The sequence below is a fragment of the Anolis carolinensis genome, chromosome 5 (genome assembly GCF_035594765.1).
Source record: "Anolis carolinensis isolate JA03-04 chromosome 5, rAnoCar3.1.pri, whole genome shotgun sequence".
NCBI classification, from domain to species: domain Eukaryota; kingdom Metazoa; phylum Chordata; class Lepidosauria; order Squamata; family Dactyloidae; genus Anolis; species Anolis carolinensis.
The window spans coordinates 85,857,973-85,881,768 of NC_085845.1; the positions used below are offsets into that span (position 1 = coordinate 85,857,973).

The 23,796-nt window shown below is 40.6% G+C and overlaps 1 protein-coding gene across 3 annotated transcripts in view; it reads right to left on the reverse strand.

Annotated features, from left to right (window-relative positions):
* gsap (gamma-secretase activating protein) overlaps positions 1-23,348 on the reverse strand; it is a 68,410-nt gene extending 45,062 nt beyond the window's left edge. The window contains exons 1-10 of one of the 3 annotated variants that reach the window (XM_008111523.3): positions 23,155-23,347; positions 14,126-14,202; positions 10,876-10,932; positions 10,068-10,137; positions 9,318-9,374; positions 9,137-9,225; positions 8,827-8,896; positions 5,655-5,701; positions 4,230-4,334; positions 1,519-1,578 (exon numbers count right to left, since the gene is read on the reverse strand). In XM_008111523.3, coding sequence (XP_008109730.1) covers positions 1,519-1,578; positions 4,230-4,334; positions 5,655-5,701; positions 8,827-8,896; positions 9,137-9,225; positions 9,318-9,374; positions 10,068-10,137; positions 10,876-10,932; positions 14,126-14,202; positions 23,155-23,284 — 762 coding nt within the window. In that variant the 5' untranslated portion in view covers positions 23,285-23,347. Of the gene's footprint in view, positions 1-1,518; positions 1,579-4,229; positions 4,335-5,654; positions 5,702-8,826; positions 8,897-9,136; positions 9,226-9,317; positions 9,375-10,067; positions 10,138-10,875; positions 10,933-14,125; positions 14,203-23,154 lie in introns of all 3 variants that reach the window. The other 2 variants (XM_008111525.3, XM_008111524.3) reach the window with 2 other exon arrangements.
* Positions 23,349-23,796: the final 448 nt, after the last annotated feature.

A 23,796-nucleotide genomic window follows, 5' to 3' on the forward strand; every position in this document is an offset into this window, starting at 1 on the left:
TCCTATACAGAACCTCCATGACCAACAAAAAATACTGGAGGGATTTGGGTTCCTAAGACCAGCAGAAATATATGTTTTCTGATGGTCTTTGGTGACCCCTCTGAAACCCCCCTCACAACCCCCTCGGGGGTCCCAACCTCCAGGTTAAGAAATTATGTCCTAGATATTGTTGGGGCTGTGGGAAGTAGACTGAGGGGCTCCATGCTTTCATCTCCCTCCCCCTTTAAGCTTTGCATCTTCTTTCCTGCTCCCCCCTTGCCGCCAAAAGCCCTTTTTCCATGTTTTTCTCACCGCCCAGATGCTCCCCCCCTTGCCTTCCTTGCTTCCAAATCCTATTTTCCTCCCACTGCTCAGGGGGTACTTTGATTGTGCTTTGCCTGCGTGGCAGAAGGGGGTTGGACTAAGACTGATTAAGAATTATTCCGATATTATTTCAAACTACACAGTCTAATTCCCATAACCATGGAAGGTATGTTCCCAGACTTGTGTAGACACATGAAGCCATGGGTAACAGCAAGCCTTATTATTTTCAATTGGATAAATATTGGAGGAACTGAAAAGAGTGTATCGTTTGGGCAGGATGTCCTATGTGAACAAGTAAAACCACAGATAAGTGAAACCTCCTATATTGGTTCGGTGGATACGAAGATCAATGTATACTAAATTATATTTTATTATAGTAAAATTCTGAACATTAATTATTATATGTCTATACTTAAAATAAGTTAATTTGAGGAAAAAATACCACCAATCCTTTATTTGACTACTGCTGATCTTAGGTCTTTTAATATAATACCTGTATTGTTAGTAAATTTACTGAACTAAATTTACTAAATCAAGTAGAGCCTTTTCGACCTATGCTCCAATTTTATGGAACTCATTGCCTCCATATGTTAGAGCAATGTTGGAGTTGCGACCTTTTGTAAAAGTGCTCAAGACTTGGCTGTTTGGTTGTGCATTTAAGTAAATTAGATCTAATTTGCCAAATAGTCACTGTTGAATGTTTTTATGTTGAATGTTTTTATATTGTGGAGTGATATTTTAAATTGTAAGTCGCTCGGAGCACTCTGGTAGAGAGCGATTAATTAAGAAATAAAGTGAAGTGAAGTGAAGAAGTGAAGTTTGTCCTCTGAACTAGTTTAATTGACAATCAAAGAGCATACAGGCCAAGGGTTTGACCCTCTAGATATTTTAAAAAATAACTTCCACAGTCCCTTACTATTGACCATACTGGCTGGAGTTTCTGAGAGCTGAAGTTCCAAGCATCTGGAAGAACAAAGGTTTCCCATTCCTGCTGTACAGACCTTACTAAATACTGTACTTTTTAATGGAGCCAGGTGACACATTCAACTGCATTAGGTATCAAAGAAATCAAGTAGTTCAAGTGCTTGTGCGAGCCAGATATTTAAAGATATAAATGGTTCTGTACACCACTCTGCCTTACATCTTCAAATGTTGTATATTTTGATATCTTCAGCTTGAAAAACAAAGCAAAATGCTCAACATAGGAGATCTTACTGTCAGTTTGAAGTTTTTATCAGGAAAAAACTGGATGCAATTTAAAGTGTCCAGTGATTCCTAAAAGAAAAGGAAACACTAATCAGTATACGTTTAGACTTTCAAGACAGAACTAGAACGTATCTTGGCAAGTGGAAAAACCCAACCCCACATGGTTAAGATAATGGAATATGTGGCTGGAGATAATGAAAGAGACTTTAGCTGTTGTTGGGCTCACAATTGCAAATGTATTATCTCCTCCAATGGTTTTATCTCCAACTAAGCTAATTTCTATTATTGAGCTGTGAGAAGGGGTTTGGGGAAGGTCTTAAAACTCAATTTGAAGCATTTACAAAGACAAAGCAGTTAGATGAGGAAGAGTTAATGCCTCTTCTCTGGATTGGAATGAGTTTTATGAGAGAAACATAGAGTTGGGAATGCTGTTTCCCCTTGTTATTTTGCCACTGTAAGCGCTGCATAACTGAAGATTATTTTTTGAACATACAGACCCTGAAATAATTAAGACAAGGCAAACATAAACCTAACCAAAACATATTTTTACATCCTTCCTTCCTCCCCCACATTGTCTACTGTCTATAAATGCTTATGGTTTTGCCTACCCCAAAACACAGTTCACTGTTCCAGAAGAGAAAACCCTTTTCATGTGAAAACTGCTTCCCACTGCATTTTGGCACAGACATTTTAGATGACTTGTGAACACTTAATCCACAAAGGCTCAAAGCAGCTATGATTTTCAATTTTAATTTGAGTTCTTGTAGGCATTTCTATATTTTGCAACAGTGTTTCAGTATAGTTGAAAGCTAAAAGTGCCTGCACAATATTTGAATAACTACTCTAGTGAGTGTACATCTGAGATCCACATATGTGGGGCTGATTGGGGTAAATTGTAGAGGGGATAGGGAAATATGATGTATATATTCAGTTTTATCATACTTATTTACTGTATTATTATAAGTGTCTTATTAACATATTACATAGAGTTTTATTAAGTTGTATCAAGCTTTGTTGTTTGGTTCGGTATGGTGGTATAGCCTTAGGGTTAATAAATAAAATTAATTTTTTATTTATTTATTACTCTAGTGAGTGAATCATCAATGACAACAAAATGCAGAAAAAGGTTATTGCTATATCATAAGTTAGGAAACACAAATTGGTGATCATCCAGATATACCTAGACTGCAATTCCCATTATCCTTCAGCAGTTGTGATGCTGGATTGAATTGATGAGAAGAGATGATCCAACAACATTTGGTGAATGACAGGAGTATTGAAATATGAAAATAGTTAAGATAACTTCGTAATCGATGCAAGACTCAAATGTTTTATGTTGTGTTTATGATTTTTATTTATAGTTTTATGGTTTTAATGGTTTTACTCTATTGTTATATGTAGCTAATTTGATATGTGATGTTTTATACATGTAAGGCATTGAATTTTGCCATGGACTATATTGTGAACCACATTGATTCCACCCAGGGGTGAGAGAAGCGGTATATAAATACAATAAATAATAAATATAAATAAACATCTGAGAGAGCTATGTTACCCATTCTTGCCCCAAGCCATTCTGAAACATGGCCTCAATCTGCAGTAGAACAGTAGTGTCACATCTATATGTATAAATAAATGTCAACATATGACTGTCTGTTTGTCTGTCTGTACCACAAAGGCTGTTGCTAGATGAAGTGGGCCTTTGTGATGTTACTGGGAAAGTAAGGTGATGTGTGTATGAGGACAAGGGAGAGAAGAGGGAAAGAGCCATAAAGAGAGCCATGTTGCCATGGAGACATTGTGAGGTAGGCCCTCTCAGAAGGGAGAAAGTGAAGGGGAAGGAAAGGAAAGAAAGAGAAAAAAAAGGGAAAGAAAGGAATGAGAAATGGTATTTACTGCAAAGCTTCATCATTCTGGGATGGTAAGAGGTGCAATCTGAAAAAGACTCAACTGAAAAAGTCTTGGATCTTGCCATTCTGGTTGGATGAGAAAGGAAAGGGGAAATATATGAGGGGTGAGAAAGAGGAAGAAAGAAAAGCAGCAGCCCCTCTTATGAATGGGCAATGCTGGGCATATATGCTACTTTGAGATAAATGTCATTAAAATTGGAAAACTTATATTTGAAGTATAGTGCACCAAATCCCCCAGATATGTTCTTTCTGTAAAAAGATAGACAAAGTCATGCTGGTTTGGGGATAATGTGAGTTTTAGTCTACAAAACAACCTTTAAGAGTTTAAGAAAAGTTTAAGAAAATAATTGAATTCCTTTATTTTTGTTTTCTTTACCCTCCTCTACTAAATGCCTGTTTTCTCAGTTTAACTTTATTATTATCATTATCATTATTATTTATACCGCACTTTATCTCTCCTGGAAGACTCAAGGTGGCTTTTTAAATTTTTTAATTCTTAATTTTGCCAAAAGTGACCTTTCAATTTGCCATGGAGCTCAGCATCATAATCTGTTTTCAGGATGAAAGTTTTGAATATTTCCCCTCGTGAGTGAATAGGCCCATACTTTCAATACTTATGTAGGATTAAGCACAATGAGATCAAAGGCAGGAAGCATGAACAGCTTAGCTTTGATGTGTGTTTTAAAAAAACACACACACTCTTCTGTCCTTTATCACAGAAAACACCACAAACTATTTTAAACTTAGCATTCCCACTCTATAAGTATGTAAATATGTGATCAAGGGAACAAAACATTCAATTGGTTTCACCTTTGGGACAATGTAGAATAGTCTTTGCTCCATCATGTCCCACTGGGCCCAAATGAGATCATCAGCAATTCTCTCTCTTGAAAGCTGGCTTGAATTTGCAATTACCTGAAAAATGAGGACACAAGCACTAATTAAGGAGGGAGGAAAGGATAAAATAACTAGTAATAAAAATAAAGTAGTCTCTCGCTTATCCAACATAAATGGGCTGGCAGAACATTGGATAAGCGAAAATGTTGGATAATAAGGAGGGATGAAGGAAAAGCCTATTAAATATCAAATTACGTTATAATTTTACAAATTAAGCAACAAAATGTCATGTTTTACAACAAACTGACAGAAAAAGCAGTTCAATACACGCTAACGTTATGTAGCAATTACTGTGTTTACGAATTTAGCACCAAAACATCACAATGTATTGAAAATATTGACTACAAAAACATTGACTACGAAAAGGCAGACTGCGTTGGATAATACAGAATGTTGAATAAGACAGACTCTACTGTAAATATGTTTGTAAAATACTACTCTTAGAACTTCTATACATGCCATGGAAGAGATCTGGAGAAGTCCCAGGTTCAGAAACCTTTTTAAAAAAAAACCTTGGATATTCTGCAGCAAGATTAAAAGGAAAAGGTCCCTGCTCATTACCAAGGAAGGCGGGTACTAGGCAAATATGGCTTGAAGGCCGCCAATTATGGCCCAGGGAGGCTATTGGGGGGTGGGTTTAGGGGAATAGAGTGTATCAAAACGCAGAGGCTGACCTCTTTGAGATACAGACAGGATTTGAATTGGCACTGATACGATGAATCTGACACAGACTGAGCTTTGAGCTGAAAGAGAGGGACTGTGGACAAGTAGAAAGGCATTTAGATTTGAGAAAGAATGGATAACTCTACCTTTGGTTTTGGAGAGCTTAATGACCAGATTATCAGAAGTTACTGAATTATCCTACTACATTTAAGAAACGTATTATTGTTGCTTTAGTTTTAAACATGTCTCTGTTTCTCTACCAAACCTGAACTTGAGTCAGGCCAGGCACACCAAAACTAAAGAACCCAGACAACAACAAAGCCAAAAATCCACATTCAAGATATCGCCCTTAGGAAAGGCAGGGTGAGTGGCAGGATTCCCAGGGGCTTGATTTTTGGAGCCTGGTCACAGGAATCTGTCATCTCCCGAAACTATCTTTATTAGTCTTTCTGCGTCACACCTTGATGGTCCTCTACTTGTTAACTTATAGCTTGTAGGGGAATAGTTTGGCACTCTTGTTGCTGATCTTATATTACATTTCGCTGTGTCTATGTTATTATCACTGTAGAATATTGCCATGAATTGCTTGAAGAAAGTTGCTACTGAATAAATTAACATTTCAAAACTATGCCATTATTCCACAGCCCAACCAGAAAAAAACTTTAATCTACTTACCACTCCTTGTCCATCTCTGACAACTCTAATGTCAACTTTCTCAGCATCTTAAATTCAAAAACAATGTCACATTATAACTTCTTACATAAAATATACAGAAGATGTCAGCAAATTGAAATGTTTTTTCTTGTTTCTGCTCCACGCAAAAAATGAAACAATTATGCAGTGAAATAGGGAACCAATTTCTGTGTTGTTGGACAGAGAGAGAAATCAGTAGAAACACAGCCTGGATGCACCAGTGGAAATCTCCAGGATTTCTTGGCATGTCCTTGCAGATGATATTCCTACACCATATTCAGATACAGGAAAATAGCTGAATATATCCCCACTGTTCTCCCTGCTCTTCAACAACGTGAAAAAGCCGTGTGTGTTTGGGGAGGGGACACTGCTTAATTATGTAAACACAGAAAATGACTCAAGATTGTCATTATATTAAGAAGCAATCACTTATACTGAACTACTTTTTATTTTTGATTTTCAAACAGTAATTTTTCTAGAGCAACTATAAAAAATTAGGGTTCAATAAAATGTGGGGAAGATACATAGCAAATAGCAAAAAAAGCTATTTGTTGTCCTTAAGGCACTGACAAGAAACCAGGGTTTCTTTTACATAGAGGTGATCTTTCTTGCAGCTATTGTGCAGCTTGTGCCAAGCTATTGCCATGTTTCATTCATGAAACTCGATAATCTTTTGGATGCCACTGGAGAGTCTGATGAGAGAAATTGAACAATGATGCCCCCAAAAGATAGGACAATTTAAGAAACCATTTTGCTGCACCAGAGATGGTTGTATATAAAGAGATCGCCAATCACAGACATTAATATTTTCTTATGTCGAAGACTTTCATGGCCAAAATCACTGGGGTGTTGTGTGGTTTCTGGGCTGTATGACCGTGTTTAAGCAGCATTTTCTCCCCATTATATGGTTCCATTGTGTGGACAATATCTTCATCATTTGGAGCCACTGTGAAGAAGAACTAAATAAGTTCCTGGACCACATCAACAATATCCACCCAAACATCCAATTCACTATGGAGAAAAATGAAGGAAAACGACTACTTCCAGATGTCCATGTCACTCGCAAACCAAACCAACAATTGGGCCACACAGTATACAAAAAGCCCACGCACACTGATAGATATCTACATAAAAATTCCAATCATCATCCAGGACAAAAAAAGGAACAATTTAAGCTCTGGAGGACCATGCAAACAGAATCTGTGAACCCCACCTCCTTCAGGATGAATTGAATCACCGAAAATGGACTTTACAGGATAATGGTTAGGTTACTTTTCTCCAGACATCAGAAGAGCTGCAAGAGCAAGAACAAGCCACAGAAATAAAGACATAGAGCCACCTAGAGGGAAGATGTTCTTACCATACATCAGGGGGACCACTGATTGCATAAGGAAACTGATGAAGAAACACAACCTACAAACAATCTACAGATCCACAAAGAAAATTCAACAAATGTCATGGTCAGCTAAGGACAAGAGGGATCCTCTAACCCAGTGGTTCTCAACCTGTGGTCTGTTTCCCAGCAGTGGGCCACGAGAACAAAACTCCAGTCCGCGAACCTCATTCCTCTTAATTTATTTTATTTTATTTATTTTATTCCTGCTCCTTTCTGCAGAGCTGACCATTGTATTGGATAGACCACATCCGCTTTAGATTATTAAATATGGTATTCTGTGCGTGAGCAGATGGCAACTACTGGATGGCATATGTTCTGTATCAGAAACTAGAGCTGATGTGGTCTAACCAATGCAATTTTCTGAATCAGCACTCCAAATAACCAAATATAAACTTGACCAAAAACTGATTCGTAACCCTTTTGTTACTAATGTTGGAGAGTGGTCCCTGTTGGATTTTTGGTTGTGTGTATATGAAATGTAAATCAAGTGTTCCTGCTGCAATTGTAAATATCTCTAAGTATTAAACAGATGTTTGAACTTCAGACTGCAGATGTCTTTGAGTCTGACATTGGAGGAATTGGTGAGGGCAGAAGTTCACCAATTCATCAGGGTGCTGGTCCGGAGCATGACTGATCGATGGTTTTGAAGAAACCCACCAACGCGCACCCTAAACCCTGGTTCTGCATCTTGACAGTCCCCGGTCAAGTGGTCCTTGGTCAAGTGGGCCCTGGTCAAAAAATATGTTGAGAACCACTGCTCTAACCACTGCAGAAGTCTATCACATTCCGTGTAGCTGCGGCCAAGTCTATATAGGGACCACCAAACATAGCATCCAGACACAAATCAAAGAACATGAAAGGCACTGCAGACTACTTCAGCCAGAAAAATCAGCCATAACAGAACACACGATTAACCAAGCTGGGCAAAGAATATTATTTGAAAACACAGAAATTCTGGACCACTCAGACAACCACTTTGTTAGACTACATAGAGAAGCCACTGAAATCCACAAGCACATGGACAATTTCAACAGAAAGGAAAAAGCCATGAAAATGAACAAACTTTGGCTACCTGTATTGAAAAACACTAGAATCAAGACAGTGAATAAGGAACAGAACCCAAACTCAGGAAGTCTACAGACAGTAAACAATCAAGGACAGTAAACAATCAATGGATGCCTCTAGGCAACAAACAATTCAAAGGGAACAAAAGCCAGGCTACTTCCATGCTTGCTAATTGCACCCTTTACACTTGTTCAACAGACAAAGGTTCTTTCCTCCCACCCTGAACATTCTACAGGTGTATATATATTCCACTTGCTTGACTACCATCAGATCCTCGGAAGATGTCAGCCACAGATGCAGGCGAAATGTCCGGAAAAAATGCTGCTAGAACACAGCCATACTGCCCAGAAACCACACAGAACTCCAATATTTTCTTAACCTTTAAAAAAGCATGATGAAATACACGCAAATAACTCAAAAAGATGAGAGGCTTGAAAAGGACTTTAGGATTTTTTATGTGCCTGTGTTGGCTAAGGTAAGCTGTCATTCAAAAAAGTATGTTTTTTGAGCTCTACACATAAGTTCTATAAAACATTTCATGTGATATTGCCCTTTAAAATAGATGACACTATAGGCTATCAATTAACTTCTGAACAATATATAAATAGGGCACTACAAGTTTACTGTTCAAGATAAGCTACTATGGGTCCCAAATTAAGAAAATGATAGGATATAAAATAAATAAATGCTTACATTTATCTTCTGAAATGAGTAAGAGACGGCTTTCCAGAAAAGAATGTGTTTCTGCAACTGGATATAGAAACTGTAAAAGGAAATTGTTCAAAGATAACAGACGAACTACAGCATTGCTGTTCAAACTAGATAGCTAGCTAATGGTGGGCTCATACAGGTCTAGATATAATGGTAACATTTTAAGTCACAAATTATATTCAAGATAGCAAATAGGCTTCATGTCACTTTGACACTGACAACACATATTCTAATAGCTATGTTCAAACACCTAATTACTTTTCTAGATGAAAAGATCAATGGCATCACTTACCTGTACTCTGATACAGCTGTCCACAGCCTTTAAAACTTTCACATTATTAACTGGGTGAATTTCGATTAGCAAGGTCAGACATTTAGACACTGAAGTAAAAAAGAACAATTAATTTAACATTAATCTGTAGTTGGGAACTATGCTCCCCACTCACAGAATATTGTATCAATGTTTTAAGTACCTGGCTGAAATACAAGATTTACCCTTTCTTCTTTTGCTGACTGAAGAAAGCTGACAGCTAATTTGGAAAAAAAGAAATCCACATCAAAATTATAAGTATTAAATACTAGATCCTAAAATCTATTAAAGGAAAGCTAGCTAGAAGTAACAGTAGTATGTATATGTCTTTGTGTGTACATATATATGTGTGTGAATACACACATACATACACAAACCTGAATACACCAAAATAAAAAGGTGACTTTTTAATTTTGACTACAGTAAACCTGTTCCATAATCGGCATTTATCCATGTGTTGACTCACCATTCAACAATTGTATAGGTCAACTTTGGACAGATCGATCAACTGGATGTCATACAATCTTTTTCATTAAAAAAGACAACTTTTAGTGCAGGAGTCCTAATGCCCTCAACTCAAATCAATATGGCCTTTAGCCCACTAAAATGAGTAATTCAGATCTCCAGCAAAAGAATCAATCTCTTTCCAAGCAATATGTTGCACATGGAAGAAGCGGGTGGGGAGAGAAAGAGAACTTTTCTGAAACACAGAAGGAAAGAGCGGGAAAGAGGGAGAGTGACAGGCAAAGTGAGAGTGTATGAGATAAGGTTTAGTTCTCGCCACACTGATTTCAGCTTTATTCATCACTGCCCTAAGGCCATTATCTTGCAGGGGGGAGAGATGTTGTAATTTATCAAGATTGTTATTTTTCGTAATTATATAAGATAACTTCAATGTGATGAGGGAACATACCCAAAAGTGTCTTTTCACTGTTGACTGAGCAGCTGATCACTTGCAAATCTTTTTCAAAGGTATACAGATGCTATAGGACAAAAATATATTTAATTAAATTACAAATTATATTGGACAGGGTATTTTGTTTAATGTAGGCAGTCTATGAGAAATATAAGCAAATCTGAAATCTATCCTTATTTCTCTTCCCCACTGTTGGTTTCATTCAGGAGGCTTCTCTTCCATACAACTGGCTAAACTGAGAAAAGGTATTCCTACATCTCCCAAACTGGCTTCCTTTAAAGTGCACACCCTCAGAATCAGTCATTCTTTATCTTTCCATCTAGATCAGGTGTACATAATCTCAAGCCCTTCAGGTGTTTGGAACTCCAACTCCTAGAAGCCCTAGCCAGATTGTCCAATAGTTAGGAATTCTGGGAGCTGAAGTCCAAAACCTCCGGAGGCCATAAACTGTGCAGGCCTGATCTAGACCAACCTAGTTTCTACTCTGTCTTCTTTACTTGTTGGGTAAAAAAACAATTAAGGTAAGTTTTCTCTATCAGCTCCAGCTCCATGCGGGGACATGAGAGAAGCCTCCCACAAGGATGATAAAAACATCAAAACATCCGGGTGTCCCCTGGGCAACGTCCTTGCAGGCGGCCAATTCTCTCACACCAGAAGCAACTTGCAGTTTCTCAAGTCGCTTCTGACACGGGATAAAAAAAAACAAAAAACTAATAGTGTTACCTTTTCTAAAAAGCTTCATTTTAGAGAGGACCAAATTGTTTTCACTCTCTAATTAAAATAAGAATTTTGAATTAAGGCTTACCTGGTTTTTTTCAGTATGGTGATCATATAATCCTATATGTGTGTATCCTTGATTCCCCTACAACGGAAGTGAGTTAGCCATGAGTACATAAAATTCTTAAACATTCAGTTATTGTATCTACAATTGCCAACTTTGTGCTAGCCCTGCTTCTGTACCTTTTACAATTTTCACATAGAAATTTTCACATGAACAGAAAAATATTCATGTCATCTTCAAAGTATTTTCCTCTCTGAAAAAGATATGTTCTGAATTCTAGTTTCTTGTAAAAAAGACTGCATGATTTCATTAGTTTATCATGGATTTTTTCTCTCCCTTCCTTGGTTGTTTTTTGCCACACGCACATGCACACAAATATATACATCATCTTTGTGGAAGATGATATACATAGTGATGCTCAAAGCTATTTAATGCCAAAATAGCCATAGTCTAATCTACAGTGTTCATCTACTAATGTAACAGTGTGCTGGCAGAATTCTGTCAATTTTCCAGTTGTGCACAGGGTGGGGCCTTCTGTCTCATGGTTCCAACACTCAACACAGCTTATGCAACCAGTTGCAAAACTAGATTATCCTCCCTCCCTGCGTACATTATTCAGTCATAGATGTCTGCAAGTAATTATTTGCATTCATAGATACTATTGGGTACTATAGGATACTGGACTGTAAACCTAAATATTAACAATACAACTCTGCCATATTTATGATGAAATAAATGCTTATGCAGGGCTTACTTCCATATGCAGAAAAACGTAGCAGAAAAGGGCTACATATATGCATCTAGTTGGGAAAACTCAACACAGTTTTTCACAAAGGCGACAAAGTCAACTTGGTGAACTTAACTAAGTATTCAGCTTATTTTTATTGATCTGTAAGCCACTTTGGGAACCTTTGCAGTGAAACAAACATCTATAGATATGAGCTGCCAATAAAATGGTAAAACCTCTAATTTGTGGCTAATCAACTCCCCAATTTTAAGTTCAAAATTTGAAAAGATTTCTTACATGACATGGAGTTTAATTCCCATTTTGTTGAGATCAAGAACCAACACTCAGAGTTGCTGCTATAGGATTGTGCAATGAGTCTCAATCTTTATCAATCTTTGCTGGGGAGGGGGGGTGCTCGATTGGTTTTTGAGGATTATCAATGCCTCATTGGAACAAGGGCAATCCATCTAGCCTGAAACAGGCAACTATTAGACCGATTCTAAAAAAGGCATCCCTTGATTCCTCGATTCTATCTAACTATCGACCAATTTCAAACCTCCCATTTTTAGGCAAGGTTCTGGAGCGAGTGGTGGCCTCTCAACTCCAGGGATTCTTGGATGACACCGATTATCTTGACCCATTTCAGTCTGGCTTCAGGCCTGGTCATGGCACTGAGATGGCTTTGGTCAGCTTGGTGGATGACCTCCGCAGAGAGCTCGACAGGGGGAATGTGACCCTTTTGGTTTTCCTGGAAATCTCAGCGGCTTTCGATACCATCGACCATGGTATCCTTCTGGGCCGGCTCTCAGGAATGGGCCTTGGGAGCACTGTACTACAGTGGCTCCACTCCTTCCTGGAGGGCCGATCCCAGATGGTGAAGCTGGGGGACACCTGCTCGGACCCCTGGCCTTTGACCTGTGGGGTCCCGCAAGGTTCTATTCTTTCCCCCATGCTTTTTAACATCTACAGGAAACCGCTGGGCAAGGTCATCCGGGGTTTTGGAGTTTGGTGCCATCTCTATGCAGATGACACTCAACTCCACTACTCCTTTCCACCTACTTCCAAGGAAGCCCCTCGGATCCTAGACCAGTGCCTGGCCGCTGTAATGGGTTGGATGAGGGCCAACAAGCTGAAGCTCAATCCTGACAAGACAGAGGTCCTCCAGGTCAGTTGTAAGGCCGATCGGGGCATAGGGTGGCTACCTGTGCTTGACGGGGTCGCACTCCCCCTGAAGGTGCAGGTCCGCAGCTTGGGGGTCCTCCTGGACTCATCGCTGTCACTTGATGCTCAGGTGTCGGCGGTGGCTGGGAGGGCCTTTGCACAGCTAAAGCTAGTGCGCCAACTGCGACCGTACCTCGAGAAGTCTGACTTGGCCATGGTGGTCCACGCTCTGGTTACCTCAAGGATGGATTGCTGTAACGCACTCTACGTGGGGCTGCCCTTGAAGACGGTCCGGAAATTGCAGTTGGTACAACGGTTGGCAGCCAGGTTACTAACTGGAGCTGCTTGTAGGGAGCGCTCAACCCCCCTGTTCAAGCAGCTCCACTGGCTGCCGATTATATTCCGGGCCCAATTTAAGGTGCAGGTTATTACCTATAAAGCTCTAAACGGTTCGGGACCTGCCTATCTTTGTGACCGTGTCGTCCCCTATGAACCCACCCGATCGCTGAGATCTTCCGGGGAGGCCCTTCTCTCACTTCCACCCTCCTCACAACTGCATTTGGTGGGGACGAGAGAGAGGGCCTTCTCGGCCATGGCTCCCCGACTCTGGAACTCCCTCCCCAGGGAGATTAGGTTGGCTCTCTCTCTACCTTCCTTCAGGAAACAACTGAAGACTTGGATGTTTCGGCAGGCCTTTGGAGATACAGTCATTAATTAATCAGCCCCAGAGGGTTTTTAATAATCTATCCCGTATTTATTATGATTTTACCATTTATGTGTTTTAAAAGCAATTTTTTATCCTGTATTTTTGTTTAATTGATATATTGTATTACTGTTTTATCTTTTTATAGTGTGATTTGTATTATGTTGCCTATGTTTTGTCCTATGTTGCTTGGGCCTCTGCCCCACGTAAGCCGCCCCGAGTCCCCGCGGGGAGATGGTGGTGGGGTATAAATAAAGTTTTATTATTATTATTTCTCCATAAAAACAAATCTATATCTATATATATAAAAGGATAATGGTGTCGCTCCACCGGGCAAAACAACAAAACTAAAGGCCCCACAACCTAGAAAATTGACAACACATCCCCTCATCCATGTCTCTACGTTCTTACGCTCAACAAAGGATCCCCCCCCCCAAACAGGGAAACACCCACTCTTTCAAGGTCCAAACCCATTCGGTACTCATCACTCTTTCATCTCAAAACACAAAATAAAGAGCAACACTCTGAAAACAAAGGAATTCCATCCAGGAAACAATCAGGGCCACCTAACACCTCCCAACAAAGGATTCCCCCCCTCTAAGACACGGAACCACCTAAAAAAAGCCACAGCAACGCGTGGCCAGGCACAGCTAGTACCAAATAAAAAACAAATCCAAGCTTACCTTCCAAGTATAAATAATGTTTCCATTTCTTTCAACATTTACTATGTGCAGTGTTTCCAAATAATTATCCACAGCCTCTGAAATAATAAATAATATAATGTGAACTGTCTCTGACAAACATACATTTCAAAAGAATATGCAATGAAACATGTTATTCTACAAGTAACAAATAACATGACAGAAAAGTATGGTGAACTGAAGTTCACAGGCTGCATGGGAAGTGTAGTTTACTCTATATGAATAGGGATATTCTTCAGAATTCCAGTCTTATAATATGATAAACCATAATATCAGGTGGATATGCATAACTGGCAATCTGTTGGGGTGCTTTGAATGCAATTTTCCTGCTTCTTGGGAGGCGATTGGATTGGATGGCCCAGGAAGTCTCTTCCAACTCTATGATTCTATAATTCCAGGGACAATACAATACAGGTTTCCACTAAAAGGAAATTTTAAATCATCTGAAGATATTTGAGCACTCTTAGGCATCAATAACTCTGTCTTCCCCCTATCCTTTGGGTAAAATAAAATTTTATTTAATCCGGACCCTGGTCATGGTGTCATGGAAGATAAAACAAAGAAACTTTAAAATAGCATCTCAGTTTTCAAAGATCAAGGTATGGAGCAGAGAGCTTGTCCCACACTTTCAACAGCTAAAGACAGTGCAGTGGATCTCTATGAATAACTGTCGCTATATATTATTGACTAATCACAACTAAAAGTCAAAAGAAAATGCAGCGTCACATCAGTCAGTGACTCCACAAGGAGGAAACAAGGCTATACCCCTTATCAGCCTTATAGCAGCTGGTCACACATGCCAAGGGATTTCTTTCTTTCCATAGTTCCCTGGGTGGGAGAACAATGGCAATTAATTTTTCTTCTCTACTCATCATTTCTCTTTTAATTCCACCATATACTAGAAGTCTGTAAAGCTCAGTGTTATGAGCTGTAGCACTAGGACAAAACAATTCATAACTTCACCAACTGAGAAAGATGTTGGGGTTATGGTGATAGGTCAATGATAGGTCATTCCATGTGCAGTGGCTGTAAGAACAATTCAAATGGTGGCAATCATCAGGGAAGGAATGGAAAATATAACTGAAGATCTCATGGTACCTTTATATAAGTCTATGTGCAGCCATTCTTGGAATATTGTGCACTATTACAGTCAGGTTAGGTAAAGGTTTTCCCCTGACGTTAAGTCCAGTCATGTCTGACTCTGGGGGTTGGTGCTCATTCCATTTCTAAGCTGAAGAGCCAGCGTTGTCCATAGACACCTCCAAGGTCATGTGGCCAGCATGACTCCATGGAGCGCTTTTACCTTCCCGCCGGAGCAGTACCTATTGATCTACTCACATTGGCATGTTTTCAAACTGCTAGGTTGGCAGAAGCTGGAGCTAACAGCGGCCACTCTCGCCGCTCCTGGATTTTGAACCTGGAACCTTTCGGTCTGCAAGTTCAGCAGTTCAGTGCTTTAACACACTTCGCCACCGGGCTCCAACTATTACAGTCAATGCACCCCCAAAAGATATTTCAGGGCTGAAAAAGCTGCAGAAAAGGATACAGGAAACAATCAGTGAGCTGGAGGAAGTTAACTATTGTGACATAATGAAAAATGAAAATGTATAGGTCACGCACTGCCTTGCCAGAGAAAGAAGATATGTGCCACGCAGATGAACAATACAGAATATGTGGCTTATTCTTCTTAAATCCAGAACAACATATATACAATGTGATCAGTTGCACCAACTCACATAATGTCCTTTCATGAGAGATTTAAAATAGTCTTTCCTTTGTCCATATGCATAAATTCTTTCCAGTAGCTCATGAAGCAAGAGCACACCTCAAACTCTGTGTGTGTGTCTCTCTGCTTTTCTCTTCAAACTCTCTGTGCACCTGCTTAGCTCAAGCCTGAATAAATATGCAATAGTATCAAAAAAAATCCCAGGCTTAACTAGCTCTTTGACATGACTCAACCAATCAGATTCATGCATCTTATTTTACAGTTGACACACACACATTAACTGATTTTTTGCATAACAACTATAATGACATGTCACAGTGTTTGGGATCAATCAACCTTTTTGAAAAGAGAAAAAGTAAGTAAGGGTGATATTATACAAACACACAGTGTGGGAAAAGTAGGTGTCATAATGTTATAATACTGGAGCCTGGGATTATCAAGGTAAGATGAATAATTTGAAATTTAGGTAAACACGTGCATACAACTGCAATATAATTAAAATCTGGCCCCAACAATCTGAGGGACCATGAAAATGTTTAGGGATCCCTAGCCTACTTGAATAAAAAAAGTACAGTATTTACCCACCCACGAAGGGACAACAAAGTTTCCTTGCGTGCTGCCCAATTACAGCACTTTTACAGCCATAGCTGTATCTTATGCAATTCTGGTCTCTGTAGTATGATGGAGCATTCTGACAGAGAATGCAAACCAGTACACAAGACTATAAATCCGAGGATTCCATAGAAGGGAGCCATGGCAGTTGAACTGATGCCAAAATGATATACCAAGTGTGAAATAAATAAACTAGAGAGGGTCTGATCCTGAGACTAGCTGCCAGGAAAAATGTTTCTGGAATCTACACTAATTATGCTGCTGAGAAAGAAGGATTGGAAAGAAGTACCTCTTCTGAAGATCTTAACAGGCTAGCAAGCTCATGTGAGATAAAATTGGATCTTTCAAATAGTCTGGGCCCAAGCTGTATAACGCAACTCTTAACTATTGTTTTGTCTTGGTCCATGGAACATACAGTTGTCTCACAAATCAATTTTCTCATAATATAACACAGCAAACTATGGCTTTTCTATGTTTAATTAGCATTTGCTTGCTACTAATTTAGAGTTTAAAGGCAAAATTGGTGTACCATAAATGCTCGATCTAGTTTTGAACAGAGAAAAGCAAGACTAAAAGAAATGTTTTAAGACATATAATGAAACTTGGCATGCATTGTATTACTATTAACAGGAAGAAAGCACCTGCAGAAGGTTCTTTTGCTCTTATCTATTTTATCTAGCACTACCTGTGCCCGGCCACGCGTTGCTGTGGCTGATGGGAATCATTTGTTGACCAGTTGAAATAGCAGTGAATAGCCTTGCAGTCTTAAAGTCTGGGTGTTTTCTCCTTACGTGAATCCTTGTTTGGTGAGCTGGAATACAATGGAATAGGTTTGCTGCTTGGAAGGCTGGGTAGTTGCGTTGTAGGGAAGTGGTTTTTTAGCCAATCTGAATGGCACTGAATAGCCTCGCTGTTTCAAAGACTGACTGCTTTCTACATAGGGGCATCCTTTCTTGGGCAGGCTGAATGAGATAGAGTAGCCTCATGGCTTGAAACCCTGAGGGTGTACTATGATGGGGAAATGTTGGTTGGTTAGGTTGAACAGCACTGAATAGCCTTGCTGTTTGGATGCTTGGTTGTTTCCTGCCTGGGGGAATCCTTTGTTGGGAGGTGTTAGCTGGCCCTGTTGGTTTCCTGTCTGGAATTCCCATTTTCAGAGTGTTTTCTTTATGTAATGTCCTGATTTTAGAGATTATATTGTTGCTTCCTGCCTGGGGGAATCCTTTGTTGGGAGGTGTTAGCTGGCCCTGTTGGTTTCCTTTCTGAAATTCCCATTTTCAGAGTGTTTTCTTTATGTAATGTCCTGATTTTAGAGATTATAGAGGCGTAGATGATGGGTTGTGTTGTCCAATTTCAAGGAAGGGGGCCCCGTAGTTTAGTTGTTTTGCTCAGTGCCGCGATTCCATCACTCTTTTATATATATAGATTCCTAAGACATCTATGTGAATAAATCCATGATTATTTAAATAAGCTTATTTAGAATGGACTGTAAAGGAATCTTTTACATAATTATCTCAGAGATTAATTAATTAATATTTTGCATATCAGTATTCAGAACTTTCTCAAGATTTTCCTTGATACTGCATTTTGGGAAGATATTCAAATATACTTAAAGGACTGGATATTTCTGGCAACCATACAAATTATGTAACTCTTTAGGCAAGATTAAGAACATTGAAATCTTCATTATTTCAGCAGGAGCATATGTTTATCTTGGCCTTGTACTGATCAATCTCAAGTTAAACAATCAAACTTCACAAACACACAGTGTTACCTAGAAGACAGCTGTTTTACTCTCCAAATGCTTTGGATTTATGCTGTCTGATGTGCAGGAACAACCAAGTGCTTTCCTAGCAACATTTAAAGGAAAGAGAAAGAACTCTACACAGTTGCTCACAGAAAATGTTGATAGTCAACACTTTCATAACTTGCACACAACTTGCCTATGTTTAGTTTCAAAAGAAGCGAGAAAACATTGTTAGCTCAGGCAGGTACTTCCTGATAGTTATGAATCCTAACAATGGTTCATGTACAGTGCAACCATCATCACGTGGTCCAAGTTCATAAAACAGCACTTCTGAAAACCACCGAGGTTGCTGTGGAATCCCCTCCACTCAAATATAGGGTTTAAGGTACCATCTTGTAGAGAATTAATCACAACTGAACAAACACTTATGTCTATCATTGTGCCTGCCTTACTTACATACCTATCAGAGCCAGAGTGGTACAGCAATTTGAGCACTGGATTACAATTCAGGAAACCAGGATTTGAATCCCTACTTGACGTTCAAAACCTACTGTGTGACTTTGAGCATGTCATACTCAGCCCTTTAAAAAAAAAAAACCTGTGATAAGGGCTGCCATAAATAAGAAATGATTTGAAGGTAGGCAACAACAAAATATCCTCCATTCGAATACTACTGTTACCATTGCAGGTTAAGACAACAAAACTAATGACCACTGATGATTTACATCTCTTTAAAATGGGGAGGTATGAGTATGAAAAGTGAGCATTGAAAACAAGCAGAGAAGAAGAAAAATAACTACAGTAGTCTCACTTATCCAACATAAACGGCCCGGCAGAACACTGGATAAGCAAATATGTTGGATAATAAGGAGGGATTAAGGAAAAACCTATTAAACATCAAATTAGGTTATGATTTTACAAATTAAGCACCAAAACATCATGTTAGACAACAAATTTGGTAGAAAAAGTAGTTCAATACGCAGTAATGCTATGTAGTAATTACTGTATTTACAAATTTAGCACCAAAATATCACAATTTATTGAAAACATTGACTACAAAAATGCATTGGATAATCCAGAACGTTGGATAAGCGAGTGTTGGATAAGTGAGACTCCACTGTATTTTGAAACAGAGTGTTGGAAGACAGTTCCAAATCATAGAGTTGGAAGAAACTACATGGGCCATCTAGTCCAACCCCTGCTATGCAGGAAAAGCAATCAAAGTATCCCTGACAGATGGCCATGCAGCGTCTGTTTAAATATTTCTGCTGAGACAAATATGAATTTGTCTCAGAGGAAATCAAGCCTGAACTTTGTCTAAAAGTCAAGATGATTAACTGTGTTATCATGAGATGATAATGCTTGGTTAAACTGACTGCATTTCAGATTACAAATACATTACTAGTATGTGCAGGCAATCCCAAGTTACAAATGACCCACAGTTAAGAATGGGGGTGAGACATCAGGAAGTGAAAATCTATCCCTCAGAAGGGAAATTTACTCCTGAAAATTATTATGAGGAAAAAGTGTCTCAATTGAAGCTTTCTCACCAATCCTTGTATCCACAACTAGCCACATTTTTAAAAATCCAATTTACAGTGACAGCAAACTACAGTACTTGCATTCTGTGTGACTCAAAAATGCTGAAAAAATCAAGGCTAAGATCAACATTACAGTTGTTCGCCCAGTAGCCCTCTATGCAGCAGAGTACTGGCCAGCAACAAAAAAATATGAACAAGCCTTTACAATGGAAATGGAAACTCTGAGATGAACACTTGGCTTGACACTTCTTGACCATGTACCAATTGATGACGTCTGTCAAAGGCTAGAAATAAAAGCAATCAGCAAGAAAATGCACGAAGCAAGACTATGGTGGTATAGTCATGTCATGCGAAGAGAACCAACATAAGTAGCACAAACAGCACTGCATTTGGAGATTGCAGGATGCTGACCACATGGATGGCCAAAAAAAAAAGATGGATGGACACCATCAATGAAAACATGTGTGCTGCCAACCTGAGATCTGAGGATGCCCAAAACAAAGCCCTGTGGAAACGACAATCACAGTGCTAACCCCTCTATTGGGAAAATAGCTTAGAAAGTAGTAGTAGTAGTAGTAGTAGTAGTAGTGGTAGTGGTGAAAACTTCTGAACAGGGGCGCGGACAGCAAAACAAACTCCACAGGGTATTAACCCTTCTCTATGATATCCAAAGCTACAAACTTATATACTTTGCTAGAGGTATACTTCAAAAATGTACTGTTTTCTGACTTACACACAAATTCAATTTAAGAACTGGTGGAAGTCAATCTCACACTGCCCAAGTCTGCAGTCCTCAATGAGCAACAGGCAGTTAGCTCAGACAGACAGAGACTGGGCCGATAACCCTTTTGTTAAGGAAGTCTCCCAAAACAGCAGAACATCCAAAAATATAAGCAGGATACTTAATTGAGCAGTCAGCTCAACGTAAGCAGAAAGGTAAAATGTGGTGCAGCTGCAAAAGAATTTTGAGTATAGTAGGCAAAAATGCAGAGTTCAATCTTTAAAGTTACCAAAAAGATTTATTTACAAATAAGAACTACATTCCTTGATAGGAAAGAACTGGGTCTAAGCTTCTCTCTAAATCAGGCATGGGCAAACTAAGGCCAGGGGTCCGGATGTGTCCCCCTGGGCACTTACCTGAGGCCCTCCTTGTCCTCTTAGCGTAAGGACACAGTAGCCCACCATGGGGGCGGAAGGCATGAAGCAGCTGATGACCCCCTGGAGCACTCTCAGCCACTGCATGTCTCACCCTCCTCCTGGCATAAGGACGGTGCAAGCAGCCCCATCTTTATGCTGGGAGGACGGCTCAATTAAGGCATGCGGTGGCTGAGAGCCTTCTGGAACACTCTCAGCTGCTACCTGTCTTGTCCTCCTCCTGGCATAATGCCAAGAGGACAGCCCAAGAATCGGGGGAGAAGGATCAGGAGGAGGATTGTGGTAGTTGCTACGTGTCTCACCTTCCTCCCAGCATAAGGATGTTGTGAGAATCCGTGTCCTTATGCTGGGAGGACAACCTGAGGATGACCTGGGCTCTGCTCTGCCCCCTCCTGGCCCTGCCCTTCCCTGGGCTCTCCCAGGCCTGCTCTGCCCAGTGTGCACCCAGCCATTCTCCTTCCCGGCTGGGCCCGCAATGTGGCCCCAAAGCAAAAAGGTTTGCCCATGTCTGATTTATACTGTAGATCAAGCCCGCAGCCGAGGGGGTGGTTTAGGGGTTCAAACCAACCCCAATATTTTTCAGATTAAAAAAAACCCCGGTTTATTCATGAATTTTTACTGGTTAACCAAATCCCCATGCCAGGTATAAGAGAAGCAAAAATTAGAGTGCCTCCAGAACTGCAAGCACTATCTCAACCAAATTTTGATTATTCACACTATCATTAACTTCCTTTCTTCTACCAATTTACATTGAAATAGCAGCAATAGCTGACTTAGTGGAAGTGACCAAGTTGGTCTACTTGCAGCTGGCAGGCAAAGCCTAAGGTGCGAGGTGGAGAGATTTGATCTGGATTGCAGGTGAAAGCTGAGGAAGCTGAGGTATCTACCACTGGTTCATCTATCCAAGCCCTGCCAAAGAAACAGTGGAACAAGAGCAAAGAGAAGAAACAGTGTCATTTGACTTTATATGAACAAGACTGTTTCGGATGACCAAGTGAAAGCTCAATTAGTGCAAAATCCACAGACTCCATTCCCAGGATATGTATTTCCTGTGGATTTGAAGAGGCATCTAAGGGTCCTTCCACACAGCCATATAACCAGGAATATCAAGGAAGAAAATTCCACAATATCTACAGTAGAGTCTCACTTATCCAACGTTCTGGATTATCCAATGCATTTTTGTAGTCAATGTTTTCAATACATTGTGGTATTTTGGTGCTAAATTCGTAAATACAGTAATTACTACATAACATTACTGCGTATTGAACTAGTTTTTCTGTCAAATTTGTTGTTAAACATGATATTTTGGTGCTTAATTTGTAAAATCATAACCTAATTTGATGTTTAATAGGCTTTTCCTTAACCCCTTCTTATTATCCAACGTATTCACTTATCCAACGTTCTGCCGGCCCGTTTATGTTGGATACGTGAGACTCTACTCTACTTGGAACTGGGTTATCTTGAGTCCACACTGCCATATATTCCAGTTCAAAGCAAAAAATGTGGGGTTTTATTCAGCTGTGTGGAAGGGGCCTAAGTTTTCAACCTAAATGGCTCAGCAAATGGTTCATTCTGTTAGTACAGTGTTTGGAGGAGATGTTGGGGTAAAGGAGGTCATCAGAAGCTTGGTGCATGGGTGGCTAAACCTCCCTAATGTTTTTCTGGCTACTGGGCCTGCTGTAGATTGAATGCAGTTTGGGTGGTTGTGCATTTTCCAGGCTGTATGGCCATGTTCCAAAAGCATTCTCTCCTGACGTTTCACCCACATCTATGGGAGGCATCCTCAGAGGTTGTGAGGTTGTTATACCTCACAATCTCTGAGAATGCCTGCCATAGATGGGGGCAAAACGTCAGGGGAGAATGTTCCTGGAACATGGCTATACAGCCCGGAAAATGCACAACCACCCAGTGATTCCGGCCATGAAAGCCTTCAACGACACATTGAATGCAGTCTGATACCACTTTTGCTCAGTGCTGTGAATTGTAATTTCACAGTTTTCCATGCCCATGAGTGCTGCTGTTTCACTCATCTACTACTTCTAGGATTCCACAGCATGGAGCCAGGACAGCGAAAGGGGTGTCAAGCTGCACTCCATTACTCGGCAGTGTAGACACGCCCTCGGCGGTCCCTCACCAGGGGGGTCGGCATAAGGCGATATCGACGGGAAGGGAAGGAAGAGCAAGGCGCCCCCAACAGTGAGAGGGGGAGCCAGGCCAAAGGGAGCCTCACCGGCGACGCCAGAGTCCCCCGGGCCCGCCGCCAGCCAGGGCGCCACCTCCTTCGCGGGCTCAAAGCGGGCGCTCAGCCGGAGCAGCGGCATGGCTTCGGGGAGAAGGGCGCCCTGAGGGAGCGCCGCCATCCACGCATCCGCGCGCCCCGACAGCTGCTTTCGCTTCTCCAGCCGCCCCCTCGCCCATTGGCCCCGCGGCGAGTCAGTCACCCGGGTGGCGGCGTGCATTGGCTGAAGGCCCCCCGTCACGCGCGCATGTGGGCGGGGCCTGTGGCTGTGAGGAAACCTGGTGTGTAAACTTCGGCTGCTGAGGGAAACCCCGCTCGGCCTTCGTCGAGGCAGGGAGAGAGGGAGGCGCTGCCCTTCTGCCTTCATTCACGCCACGCAGCATATAGCCAGCTACCGCTTGCATTACATAGGGTTGTCTTAGGTATATGGCAGGCATGGGCAAACTTGGGCCCTCCAGGTGTTTTGGACTGCAACTCCCACAATTCCTAACAGCCTTAGGAATTGTGGGAGTTGAAGTCCAAAACAACTGGAAGGACCAGGTTTGCCCATGCCTGCTATATAGCCGGCTACTACCCCATGAATATCTTAGCATATATATATACATATACACACCCTGTTTCCCTGAAAATAAG